The sequence below is a fragment of the Neltuma alba genome, unplaced genomic scaffold, assembly GCF_004799145.2.
Source record: "Neltuma alba isolate B1F8T4 unplaced genomic scaffold, ASM479914v2 tig00013398_pilon, whole genome shotgun sequence".
Lineage (NCBI taxonomy): Eukaryota > Viridiplantae > Streptophyta > Magnoliopsida > Fabales > Fabaceae > Neltuma > Neltuma alba.
The window spans coordinates 266,172-278,798 of NW_021637656.1; the positions used below are offsets into that span (position 1 = coordinate 266,172).

Here is a 12,627-nt window from a genome sequence, read left to right on the forward strand (position 1 = left end):
AGTGCTTTTATATCCCATGTTAACATAAAAGTTTTGTTTGATCATTACCTTACTGAATCAACTGAAGCTTGACAGAAAAATCCTACATGACGGACATGCAGGCGTTTGATGTGTGTGTATATATGTATATATATATATATATTTAAATATCATGCATCCCATATTTTTTTCCTGGCAAAAAAAAAAAAAAAGCTTTGATCAATACTACAAATAAATAGTATCCCCACGCTCTTTTATCAACAAGGGAGACAGGTGTTGACTCCCCTTCTTTCCAAGAGACCAAAATATCTCTTTCACAGTTTCAGCACTTTCAGCAACCCAAAGCATTATTATCTGAAGTCCCACGAGGTCCACGCTAAGAACGGAGCGATCCGCATTTCATCTTCCTCACTTCTTCTATTTAGAGCCCTAAGCTATAGGCGCTTCTTAATTATCTGCTTTGAATCCAACCTGTTTCTTTCAGTAACAGTCGCAGTGCACCATGGCAACACCACCGCAAGTTATCACATGCAAAGGTATTCTTCTCCTTCTTCAAATGTCTCAATTGAATGCTTAATTTCTGCAATATCGTTGAATCGAGAGAATGATCGGAGATCGACGGAATCTGGAAAACGGAAGTGCAGGGGCTGTGTGGTGGGGAGGCGGAGAAAACGATGTGAAGGTGGAGGATATACAAGTGGATCCTCCGAAACCAACCGAAGTTCGGGTCAAGATGCTCTGTGCTAGTGTCTGCCACACCGACCTCACTAGGGCCAGAGGACAGCCATTAGTAAAACTCTCTTCCGATTTTCTTTCATTTCAGAAATACACATTCCTTCTCCGCAATATCTGATTTGATCATGAGAAACTAACAACATGATTGATCACTTCAGTTTTCAAGCATCTTTGATATCTCTGAAATTTTTAGTTACCGATTTCATGTAGCTACCTTCAATATCTTCATTGTTGGACGTAAATAACTATATATCATTTAACAACTCTGATTTTATGTGCAGCCTCTGTTCCCCCGAGTATTAGGCCATGAAGGAGTTGGGTAAGCTGCCTATCTCTGTGTGTGTGTAGCAAATTGGACTCTGGACTGTGTATAATGCATGGATCCCAATTTAATCTAGTTTCCATTTTAACTTGATGATGGACTGCCCAAGATGATAATGATGATGCATATGACTTCTCATTTTTAGCATTTTGCAGTGTTGTTGAGAGCACTGGGGAGAGAGTAACAGATCTGGAAGTAGGCGATGTTGTTATTCCTACATCTATCGGTGAATGTCAAGAATGTGAGAACTGCATTTCAGGGGAATCCAACCTGTGCCTGAAATACCCTCTTACGTTAAATGGCTTAATGCTGGATAACACATCAAGGATGTCCATTAGAGGTCAAAAGATATACCAACTTTTTAGCTGCTCCACGTTTGCAGAATACATGGTAACTGAAGCAAATTACCTCGTCAAAGTTGATCCCAACATTGACCTTGCCCATGCTAGCATCATCTCGTGTGGGTTTTCTACTGGTTTTGGAGCTGTTTGGAAGGAAGCAAAGGTTGAAAGAGGATCATCCGTAGCTGTGTTTGGCCTTGGTGGTGTTGGATTAGGTGTAAGTATCTTTTTCTTCAGAAAACTTCTATTTTGGTCTGTGATAGATTGAGCCTTCTCCGGATCATTTCTTTTAGTTTCACCTTCCCATATGTTGGAACTTTTAGAACCGAGATCTTCTGTTGTGTTCTAAAACATTGTGTGATTCAGTAATTGGTTTCATTTTAGGCATGTCTTTGCAATGAAATACAGGCTATAAGCGCAGCCAAGATGATGGGGGCAAGTAAGATAATTGGGATTGACAAGAATGAAATGAAGAAATCAAAAGGAGAAGCTTTTGGAATGACAGATTTTATCAATCCTGATGCCTGTGATAAATCAGTTTCAGAGTTGCTTAAGGAACTGAGTAATGGAATGGGTGTAGACTGTTCCTTTGAGTGCACTGGAGTTGCCTCTTTACTTACTCAAGCCTTTCAAGCCACGAAATTGGTATATTCTTATTTCATCAAGCAATTCATTATTGGTTATAACAATTAGAGGGGGGTATTTTTTTAAATTTTATACACACTCTGTTTCACTCTTAAAGAAAGATACCTTCTCTTTCTCTTTATGTGATGACCCTTTCTTTTTTCTTTCTTTTCTGAAGTAGGTGGGTTGATTTTGGTAGTGATATAATAATCTGTGTTATACAGGGAAAGGGAAAGACAATAGCAATAGGTGCGGTATCTCAAGAATTTGTGCATATCGACTTTTCCTCGCTTATATTTGGGAGAACTTTAAAAGGTTCCATTTTTGGAGGATTGAAACCTAAATCTGATCTGCCCTTCATAGTTGACAAATGCTTGAAAAAGGTGAGTATTTTTCAGGGTCAATTGTGTCTAAGGAACAAATTTATAATTTTTTTTTTAAATTTCTAAGGACCACTAATGGTAAATACTCATTGTGCAGCTGAAAAATTTGCGTTAAGTGAGTATTAAATTTAAAGGCCTTTTTAATTGACCATTTTCTTGTTTACAGGAGTTCCCTCTTGACGAATTTCTTACTCATGAGGTGTCACTAGAAGAGATGGGTAAAGCTTTGGAGCTACTAAAACAACCAGACTGTGTCAAAGTTATCATAAGGATATCTATATGAAGTATAGAAGATAAATAAAAGCAATTCATGCAAGCGTATGAAGCAACTTTATTTTCAGTGAATTTTGTGTGGTTTGTATTTGAGTTTTCCAAGCAAATTAAATTATCAATTCTCGTTTAATGAGGCAGATCTTTCAATAATTAACGTTACACAAGCAATACCATCGTCTAATAATACTTCTGTTTTGAAAATGGATATTGTCTCCTATTATGTTAGAAAGGCCCGTTTTTTCTCCTTTTAATCAAGATTTGAGTTATGACCAAGGAATTTTAGTCCTTGTAGGGCTCAGAAAAATCTATACATAATCAGGGTCAATAACTACTGCAAACAAATTAATTAAATAATTTAATTAATTATGTAGTCTTATTCTTAGAATTAAACATAATAACTTACAAAAATAATCCACATTATCAATCATTTATTATTTATTTAATATTAGATATCAACTGCTAGCCACCTCTCGATTGAAATTTTTTAGACACGTGGACATTATAAAAATATTTCTATTTTAAATAAATTTAAAAATATTTTTTTAATCGCGTTGGTCAGTATAAACTATAATTATAATCTCACTAGAAAAGCCTCCTCCGTTGTATGGAATGGTGGAAATATTTGAAACTATTTTGTAAAGAACAGGAGTATAAATTTGGGCTTGTTGAACTCCTTGTTTCAATATCTGAAAGATAACAACAAAAGCAAATGGCTTGTCATTATTATTTGCGTGATTTGTCTTTTACCAATTTTCCATCAATTATATGTTTCCTTTTTTTTTTTTTCACCAAACATCAATTACATGTTGAGGAAATCAAATATTTGCACTAATTAGATTGCATGCCAATTTTCTTAATTTTTTTCTCTTTTTACTACTTGATTATTTGAAGAAAAATATTAATGAGATTAATTTTAAAAAAATTGATAGATGCGTGAAATGAGAAATAGATACTTCTTTGATCCTTAATGTAAGATTTAATTAATTAATTTAATTAGATTAAAAAAGTTAAGTAAATTAGATAATTATAATAAATATGACACGTTTTTCCTAAAACACCATAATCATCTTCCTTAATACCCTTTTTCTTTTCTATTTAATTATGATTAAGGATGTACCCATAGAGATAATTTAAAAAAATATTAATAAAAATAAAAAATAAATTTTATATTTAATATCAAAATTAACTCAATAATTACTTGAGTTTTACATATACAAGACCAATCTCAATTTCCCAGCATCCGCGGGACGTGGTCCCCACGGCGATTCTAGGGCGGTCCAATATCCGTACATGTCGTCTTCTCCACAAGCTATGAGCATATATGGATTATGGGTCGTCCGCTTTACTCATTTCGGTATCAGTGCGAGTAAGAGTGAGAGTGACTATGGCATCGACGCCACAATTTACTACGTGCAAAGGCATTCTCCTCCTCCTCCTCCTTTTGTAGTTTGAAATGCCACTATGGAACGCTTGATTTCTGCAATAACGTGGTTGAGTTGAGACTGAAGAACCTCTGCGGACTTTGGAACTGGAAGTGCAGCTGCCGTGTAGTGGGGAGGCGTGAGAAAACGATGTGAAGGTGGAAGACATACGAGTGGAACACCGACCTCTTTTGGGCCAGAGGATTTTCCCTCGTAAGTCCTAACACTCTCCACATTTTATTTATCCCTATTTTCTATTTCATCTCGAACAAAGATTAATTGGTTCGGTCCCAGAAGTGATCTTATTATATATAGAGTATTAAATCTTTCTATTTATTCTGAATAGTAAGGTAGTTGGTTGATCCAGAGTCATTGAAAGAATAGGGGGTGATCTTGAGACCGATTTTGAAAAGGTTTGAACTTGAAGTTTTAGTGATGATTTGAAAATAAAAAATTACTCCTCACACGCCATCACTATTATATTAAACTTGTACAATGATAAAAGATAACAAGATATATAGTATATCATACTATTTAGATTTCTCAACGAAAGTTATCGAAGAAGAAGCAGTGAATATGAGTTGGTCAAGAGTGAGATTCTCGTTGTTTCTCAGTTGTACAAGACACCAACTACATGTGTGAAAGCTAATATCACTATTTTACGTGCAGCCTTTGTTCCCTCGAATATCTGGGCATGAAGTTGTTCGGTGAGCAGCAAATTCTCATTCTAACTTGATCTAAATTATGAATCAAGATGACAATATATATGACCTCCCATTGTTGAACTTATTGCAGTGTTGTTGAGAGCACTGGGGAGAAAGTAACAGATCTAGAAGTAGGCGATGTTGTGATCCCAACTTTTATTGGCGAATGTCTGGAATGTGAGAACTACATTTCAAGGGAATCCAAATTTTGCCTGAAATACCCTATGAGAATAAGCGGCTTAACGATGGATAACACATCAAGGATGTCCATAAGGGATCAAAAGATATTCCATTTCTTCAGCTGTTCCACATTTGCAGAGTACATGGGGACTTAAGCAAATTACATTGTCAAAGTTGATCCCAACATTGACCCAGCCCATGCTGGCTCATCTCTTGTGGATTCTCAACTGGGTTTGGGGCTTGTTTGGAAGGAAGCCAAGGTTGAGAGTGGCTCATCTGTCGCTGATTTTGGCATTGGTGGTGCGGGGTTAGGGGTATGCTTTTTCTTGAGAATACTTTTGTTTTAGTATCTGACAGGTGATGTCTTCTACAGATCATTTTTTCTTTTTCAATTTATAGTCTTTCATTCTTTAAAATTATTGTAATGTCACCCTTCCGTCTCATTTTTATTTAGAATTTAAGGTCAAACCTAATAGTCTATGAATTAGTCATTTCTTCAACTCATAATTTGAATCAAACTTGTAGTTAATTAACTCTCAAATTTGGTGCAAATCAATGGAAACAATCTTTTTGAAAATCAAAATAGAACTCCACATAGCTGCTAGAAATTTGATCTATCTTAGTATGTAGACTGGTTTCATTTAAGGCACCTCTCTTCAATGCAGTGCAGACTATAAGTGCAGGCAAAATGATATGGGCAACTAAGATAAGTGGGATTGACGAAAATGAGATGAAAAAGGAGAAAGGAGAGGCTTTTGGAATGACAGATTTCATCAATCCTGGTGCATCTGATAAATCAATCTCAGAGTTGGTCTAGGAACTTAGTGGTGGAATGGGTGTGGATTATTGTTTTGAGTGCACTGGAGTTGTCCCCTTGCTTTCTCAAGCACTACAGGCCACAAAATTGGCATTTTCAACTCATTAAACCAATTCATTTTTGGTTATTACAGTGAAGAGCATTTCTAGATTTTATGCATACTAAATCACCTTCTTTAATGATCTTGTGCATTTAGAATCTCATGGACCACTACGTTACGGCCCTTTTTCTGATTTGGCGTTAGAAGCAGATGGGTCAATTCTGTTATTGAGATACTGTATTTATACAGGGCAAGGGAAAGACGATAGCAACTGGTTCAGTAAGTGAACAATCTGTGCCCATCAACTTCCGTTCCCTTTTACTTGGGCGAACATTAAAAGGTTCTATGTTTGGCGGACTAAAACCCAAATCTGGCCTCCCTTTCATAACTGACAAATGGCTGAAAAAGGTTAGCTCCTTTACAATTGAAGCACACTCTCACACACTATTTACCGGCTAAATGTGTGATATTAATTGACTGTTTTCCCATTTACAGGAGTTTCCTCTTCATGAACTTGAAACTCATGCGGTGTCCTTGAAAGATGTGGACGAAGCTTTGGAGCTATTTAGGCAACCAGATTGCTTCAAAGTTGTGATTAGGATTTAGGATGTGAATATGATATAATTGTAAATTGTTGGTAAATCTAAAATAATTAATAATAATTGAATACTAGAAAATGTAATTATTCTTAATTTTATATAAAAGATAAAAGCATGTTGTGTGATGAGTAATGACTATGAGTAAAAACATAAGAAGTACTCACTCCTCTCTTAAAATAAATGCATGAGTTATATATGACTAATTTGTGAACGTTAAAAAATAGTTAAATTATTTGTGCGTTAAAAATGTGTTTTTGTTTTATTTAAAAGATTCTGTTTAATCGTTTACACTGAAAAGTGCTCATATTAATTATAAACTTAAGAGAGAAAATAAATTGAAATTATCCCCTAAAAACTAAAATAAATGCCTACCTTATCCATGGGAGCTTTTCTTTCGTTTTTTTTTTTTCTTTTCTAAATAGAATGTAAGAAGTACCCTCTCTTGATCTAATAATCACTGGCTAAAACAAAAACTAATGACTAGAAGAACTAAGGTTCTTGATACGAAACATTAAAAATAAGAATAAGAACTATGATTATAATTAAAAAAAATAGTTAAAAAAAGTTTTTAATATAAATAATTACTTGTTATATGACATTAGACAAACCTATGAAGGTAGGATTGAGGAATACCACTTCTTTAATCTCATGTACATAGGTTTGTTTAATTCTATATAACAAGTAATCTCTCATATTAAATACTTTTTTAATAGATATTTTTAATCACAACCCTAACTCATATCTCTCATTTTGAATGCTTTGTATAGTCTGGCAGCAAGAAAAAAAAAATTAGGGCCTGTTTGGGTAACATAGGAAACCATGGTTTTAGGATCCAAGCCATAGTTTGAGTCCCAGATTTGCCAAATAGGAAGGAAAATTAACAAACTATGGTTTTGGACTCAAAAACATGGTTTCAGAAAAAGTAAATCTATTTTGCTTCTGATTCAAATTAAAGAGTATGATTGTACCTATTAGAGTAGATTTCAATGATAATATGGCTTTAACACCTCTCAATTATTTTTTTATGAGCATATTTAATCTTATATTTTATAAATATATATTAATTATTTACTAATTATATTATCTTATATATTATTAATTATGTTGGTAAAAAATATATTATTAACAATTTCATTTTTTCAAATTAAAATATATTATAAAATATATTTTTTATGTAATCATCATATTAACTTATATTTTTTTTAGTAATTTGTATATATAAAAAGTGTTTCTAATAACAACTATCTAAACATTCTTATTTTATCATAATCACTTTTTCATAAAATTTATTCTTTATAAAATTTATTCTCTCAGAAATCTATTAAGAAAAGAAGTTATTATCTAAGCTATAATTCGAGTTTATCCAAACATTTTTACAGAAGTAAGGAAAGGCAGCAACCAGAAGAAGATGAAGAAGGAGACAAGTGACTCGTACCATAGCATCGCTAAGGTAAAAGAACAAACAATCAAAAAGAACCAAATGGCTGTTTTTCGTCGCCCTCAGCTTTCCCTTCGCAGCTGTCCTTTCTAAGGAGCAACCTTCTACGTGACTGTCCCGCGCGGACCCCCCGGGGAACAAAGCACTATCCCATATCCCTATATGTCATCTTCTCCACAAACTACAGGCCATATATGGATTATCTGCTTTATTAATTTCAGTCTCAGTGGGAAGTGAGTGACTATGGCCCCAGCATCACAAGTTATTACATGCAAAGGTATTCTTCTTCTTTCTCTTGTAGTTTCAAAATGGCATAATAGACTGCTTGATTTCTGCAATTTGGTTGAGTTGAGACTGAACAAGCTCTGCGGATTCTGGAAATGCAGGGGCAGTATGGTGGGGAGGCGGAGAAAACGATGTGACGGTGGAAGACATACAAGTGGATCCTCCTAAACCAACTGAAGCTCGAGTCAAGATGATCTGTGCCAGTATCTGCCACACCGACCTCCTTAGGGCCTCAGGATTTCCAATCGTAACTCGCCTTCTCTCTCCTTTTATTCTTCCATCTCGAAAACATTCGGTTTAGTCGCAGATAGTTTAAAGAGAGTGTCATTTTTTTAAAATTAAATAAAATGATACAACATAATAAACCCCTATTTTATGAAACCGGGGCATTAAAGTTCAGAAAGAAGGAAATATTTTCTGAAACATAAAAACGAAAGTCAGCAAAGAAATTAATCAAAACAAGAAGATCTTCTGCAATGACATTTGATTGAGCAAGAGATTGGAACTTGTTCTAGTAAGGAAGATTTAATTCAAAGTTTATAATCAAATACCCATAGAAGTCTGCCATATCGATCATAATGTTCTTATCCTGTTCGCCATCGCTGGCGTATTAAACTGTTTACAGCAAGAGAAGATATCAAGATAATAGATATAATAGAATTTAAAATTCTCGATCAAACTTATCGAAGAAGAAGCAGTGAATGAGTCTGCCAAAAGGGAGATTTTCCTTGCTTCTCCGTTTTACAAGAAATCAACTTTGAGAAAGTTAATACCTTTATATTATGTGCAGCCTTTGTTTCCTCGAGTTTTGGGGCATGAAGGGGTTGGGTAAGCAGCAAATTCCCATTCTAACTTGATCTACTATATGCTCAAAAATCAAGATGACAATACGTTTGACCTCCCAGTGTTGAACATATTGCAGTATTGTTGAGAGCGTTGGGGAGAAAGTAACAGCTGTAGAAGTTGGCAATGTTGTGATCCCAACATCTGTTGGTGAATGTCAAGGATGTGAGAACTGCATTTCAAGGGAATCCAACCTGTGCCTGAAATACCCTCTTACATTAAATGGCTTAATGCTGGATAACACTTCAAGGATGTCCATAAGAGGTCAAAAGATATTCCATCTCTTTAGTTGTTCCACATTTGCAGAGTACATGGTGACTGAAGAAAATTACCTCGTCAAAGTTGATCCCAACATTGAACCAGCCCATGCTGCCTTCATCTCATGTGGGTTCTCAACTGGTTTTGGGGCTGTTTGGAAGGAAGCCAAAGTTGAAAGTGGATCATCCGTTGCTGTTTTCGGCCTTGGTGGTGTTGGTTTAGGGGTATGGCTTCTTTTTCTTGAGAATACTTTTATTTTAGTATCTGACAGATGAAGTCTTCTGCAAATTATTTTTCAGCTTAGTCTTTCAATCACTAAAATGACTGCAATGTCACTCTTCCTTCTCAGTTTTATTTAGAATTTAAGGCCAAACCTAATAGTCTTTGAATTTAGTCATTATTTCATCTCACCATTGGAGTCTAATTTTTCTTCTGATAAAGGGTAAGTTAAGTAGTTTGTAAACTGTCAAATTTGGTGCAAAGAGATCCACGTAGTTGTTAGAATTTTATACATTATTTTTTTGTTTTTCGTTTTTTTGTTTTGTTTTCAAGGGCAGCGCATGTAGACTAGACTGGTTTCATTTAAGGCATATCTGTGCAATGCAATGCAGGCTATAAGCACAGCGAAAATGATGGGGGCAACTAAGATAATTGGGATTGACAAAAATGAAATGAAGAAGGAGAAAGGAGAAGATTTTGGAATGACAGATTTTATCAATCCTAATGCATGTGATAAATCAGCATCAGAATTGGTGAAGGAACTAAGTGGTGGAATGGGTGTGGATTATTCCTTTGAGTGCACTGGAGCTGCCCCTTGTCTTACTGAAGCCCTGCAAGCCACGAAGTTGGTATATTTCAACTCATCCTAGCAATTATTTCTAGATTTCATGCCGACTAAATCTGATTCTTTAATGACCTCAAGGGCATACTCTCCAGCATTAGTATGGCGCATTTAGACTTCTATTTCCAAATGAGTTCTTGCAGGAATAGAGAGTTCAAGTTGTTTTATGGTCTCTTTTTTTTAATCAACCGCAGCATGCAGGTTTCAGCCAAAGCAATATGTGAACCAATTTGTCATGGCCCTTTTATTTGCATTTGTCGTTCTAAAGTGATGTGTTAATTCTTTTGGTGGCATACTCTGTTCATACAGGGGAAAGGAAAGACAATAGTAATTGGTTCAGTAACTGAAGAATTTGTGCACATCAACTTTCGCTCACTTTTATTTGGGCGAACTTTAAAAGGCTCTGCTTTTGGAGGGCTAAAACCCAAATCTGACCTTCCTTTCGTGGTTGACAAATGCCTGAAAAAGGTCAGCATTATTTTCAGTACAAGTACACACGCACATTCTATTTACTTATCAAATCTGTGGTGATATTTAACCGTTTAATTTCCTTTTTCGCAGGAGTTCCCTCTTCATGAACTTCTAACTCATGAAGTGTCATTGACAGATATAGACAAAGCTTTGGAGCTGTTAAAACAACCAGATTGTGTCAAAGTTGTGATTAGGATGTAAATACGACATTTTTGTAAATTGTGTGTGGTTTGTATTTGAATGCCAATCCTAGTAACGTAGTTTTAATCAGGCAGACCTTACGATAGTCATTTGGATTAATACATCTAACTCTGCAATCTTTTTCTCCTTGTATTGTTTGCGAAATAACAGTACTTCATTTTTACGGAGACTTGGTGTCAAATGGTATAGTCAGAATTACCAGATTGCGTGCACCAAGAAATTAATTTACCTTTATTTAATGAAAATGTGATACTTTCTTGGCTCAATGTGGGAGTTGCGTGACTCAAATGCTTTTACACTGGGCTGAAGCACAAAACGGCAGTGACAGCAAGAGAAAGTTCTATAACTAGGGGTGCTTGGCTAAACAAGAGAACACTTTTAAAAAGTGTTTTTATATAAATAGGAACAAAATTTTTCTCATATACTTATTTTTAAATTATTTTTAAAATTATTGTTTGATTTTCACTTAGGGGCTTGCATTTTTTCCCTCTTAAAAACATTTTTACTTTATGCCGTTTAGTTCATGAAATATGGGGGAATGTAATCATGGCCATTAACTTACTGATTCAAGATTGTAATCATGACCACCCTTTTAGAGACACCATTGAAGATGCTAAACTGTTTCTCCTTAGAGACTGGCAAGTTAACTTTCACTTTGTATACAGAGATTGTAATTTAATCGCTGACTCTTTAGCTAGTTTAGCTCATACGATTCCAGGGAATTTTTGTATCTTTGATCAACCACATCTTTTTATTCAAGAGGCGGTGGGTGATGAGAGAACTTAGATAGGTGTGTTTTTTAGACTGGTTTAGGTTCTGTTGCTCCTTTTCTATTTCTGTCGGTTAATATATAGTATCCAGTTTTATTTAAAAAAAAATGTGGGAATGTAATTTAATGGTGATTATGGTGGATATGTTTAGTATGATTTTAGGTAAATGTACTCTTATTTGTGTAATTAAATATAATCAATGTACAATGGCTAAAAACCACCATTATTACAGAAAAAAAAAAAGGAAATTCCATCTTTTTTTCACTTGCTTCTCATTTTTATTTCAAATTTTAGGTCAGTATTTTGACTCATTATTTAAACCAAATTTGTCATCTGACAAAAGTCCAAGTTATCTTGTTCTCTCTCTCTGTTTTTTTTTAACTAACATAAGTCATGTATTTTCTAAAGCTTGGTATGCAGACTCGTTTCATTTAAAGCACCTTTTTGCAATGCAATGCAGGCCATAAGTACAGCCAAAACGATGGGGGCAACAAAGATAGGTGGAATCGACAAAGAGAATCAGAACAAATTGATTTAATGCAATATGCGATTTGTTACACAATTATTAGTTATTATTAGCGACGTTCAAGATATGCTATGCCTTTGGCACATTGGCAGCGGTATTCAACCTCATGATTTTATGAGTTATTAGCTGATTCTTTATCAATTGGACCAATTCTTATTAGCATATTAGAACCTTTCTTTTGTTAAAAGGAAAAAAAAGATGCTATCTAAAGAAGCAATTTTAGATATCTTCAACGCTCTCAGGAAAATTTGTACAAAAAATCTGATTTAAAACTGCATGAGAAAGAAAATGATGAAATCTCCCAGAAAATTATCTGGTTTTAGTCAGGCAGGCTTTTCAATAATTAGCTTTACACGAGCAACCTCACATCCTTCACATCATCAACAGTTCAATCCATGAATGAATCTCATATGAACACATCTAACTTTACAACACTTACACTTTTCTGCTCTCTCTCTCTCTCTCTCGGAAACACCACAGTATATCAACCATATCTTGTGAACATCTCTCTCAGCAGCATCAGGGTTTATTGGCCCATCGATCGATCTTCCTCCCACGCATTAATTCATTTCATCA

General features: G+C 34.9%; 2 protein-coding genes and 1 pseudogene across 3 annotated transcripts; all 3 read left to right on the forward strand.

Moving 5' to 3' along the window:
• The first annotated feature begins 308 nt into the window (after nt 1-308).
• LOC114737033 (alcohol dehydrogenase-like 2) lies at nt 309-2,811 on the forward strand. Of its 2 annotated transcripts, none has more exons than XM_028924930.1 (7): nt 309-515; nt 619-769; nt 996-1,033; nt 1,192-1,594; nt 1,786-2,022; nt 2,226-2,384; nt 2,551-2,811. In XM_028924930.1, exons 1-7 carry the CDS (start codon nt 508-510, stop codon nt 2,665-2,667), a joined length of 1,113 nt encoding a protein of 370 aa, XP_028780763.1. In that variant the 5' UTR covers nt 309-507; the 3' UTR covers nt 2,668-2,811. The 2 variants fall into 2 exon arrangements, with proteins under 2 accessions (XP_028780763.1, XP_028780762.1); XM_028924929.1 differs by having other exon boundaries at nt 624-769.
• A 1,136-nt stretch (nt 2,812-3,947) lies between these two features.
• LOC114737040 (alcohol dehydrogenase-like 2) lies at nt 3,948-6,425 on the forward strand (annotated as a pseudogene).
• Nucleotides 6,426-7,925: 1,500 nt separating this feature from the next.
• Nucleotides 7,926-10,755, forward strand: LOC114737034 (alcohol dehydrogenase-like 2). The gene is made up of 7 exons (XM_028924931.1): nt 7,926-8,133; nt 8,243-8,388; nt 8,932-8,969; nt 9,064-9,466; nt 9,854-10,090; nt 10,393-10,551; nt 10,645-10,755. The coding sequence occupies exons 1-7, from the start codon at nt 8,100-8,102 to the stop codon at nt 10,753-10,755; spliced, it is 1,128 nt and encodes a 375-aa protein (XP_028780764.1). The 5' UTR covers nt 7,926-8,099.
• The last annotated feature ends 1,872 nt before the right edge of the window (nt 10,756-12,627 follow it).

Excerpts from the sequence above, each read along its gene's own strand:
- LOC114737033 (XM_028924929.1), top strand. The coding sequence starts at position 482 with ATGGCAACACCACCGCAAGTTATCACATGCAAAG. Across the intron at positions 1,595-1,785 it reads TTGGTGGTGTTGGATTAGGT|GCTATAAGCGCAGCCAAGAT; the intron begins GTAAGTATCTTT and ends AATGAAATACAG. Across the intron at positions 2,023-2,225 it reads CCTTTCAAGCCACGAAATTG|GGAAAGGGAAAGACAATAGC; the intron begins GTATATTCTTAT and ends TGTGTTATACAG.
- LOC114737034 (XM_028924931.1), top strand. The coding sequence starts at position 8,100 with ATGGCCCCAGCATCACAAGTTATTACATGCAAAG. Across the intron at positions 8,389-8,931 it reads GGGCCTCAGGATTTCCAATC|CCTTTGTTTCCTCGAGTTTT; the intron begins GTAACTCGCCTT and ends TATTATGTGCAG. Across the intron at positions 10,091-10,392 it reads CCCTGCAAGCCACGAAGTTG|GGGAAAGGAAAGACAATAGT; the intron begins GTATATTTCAAC and ends CTGTTCATACAG.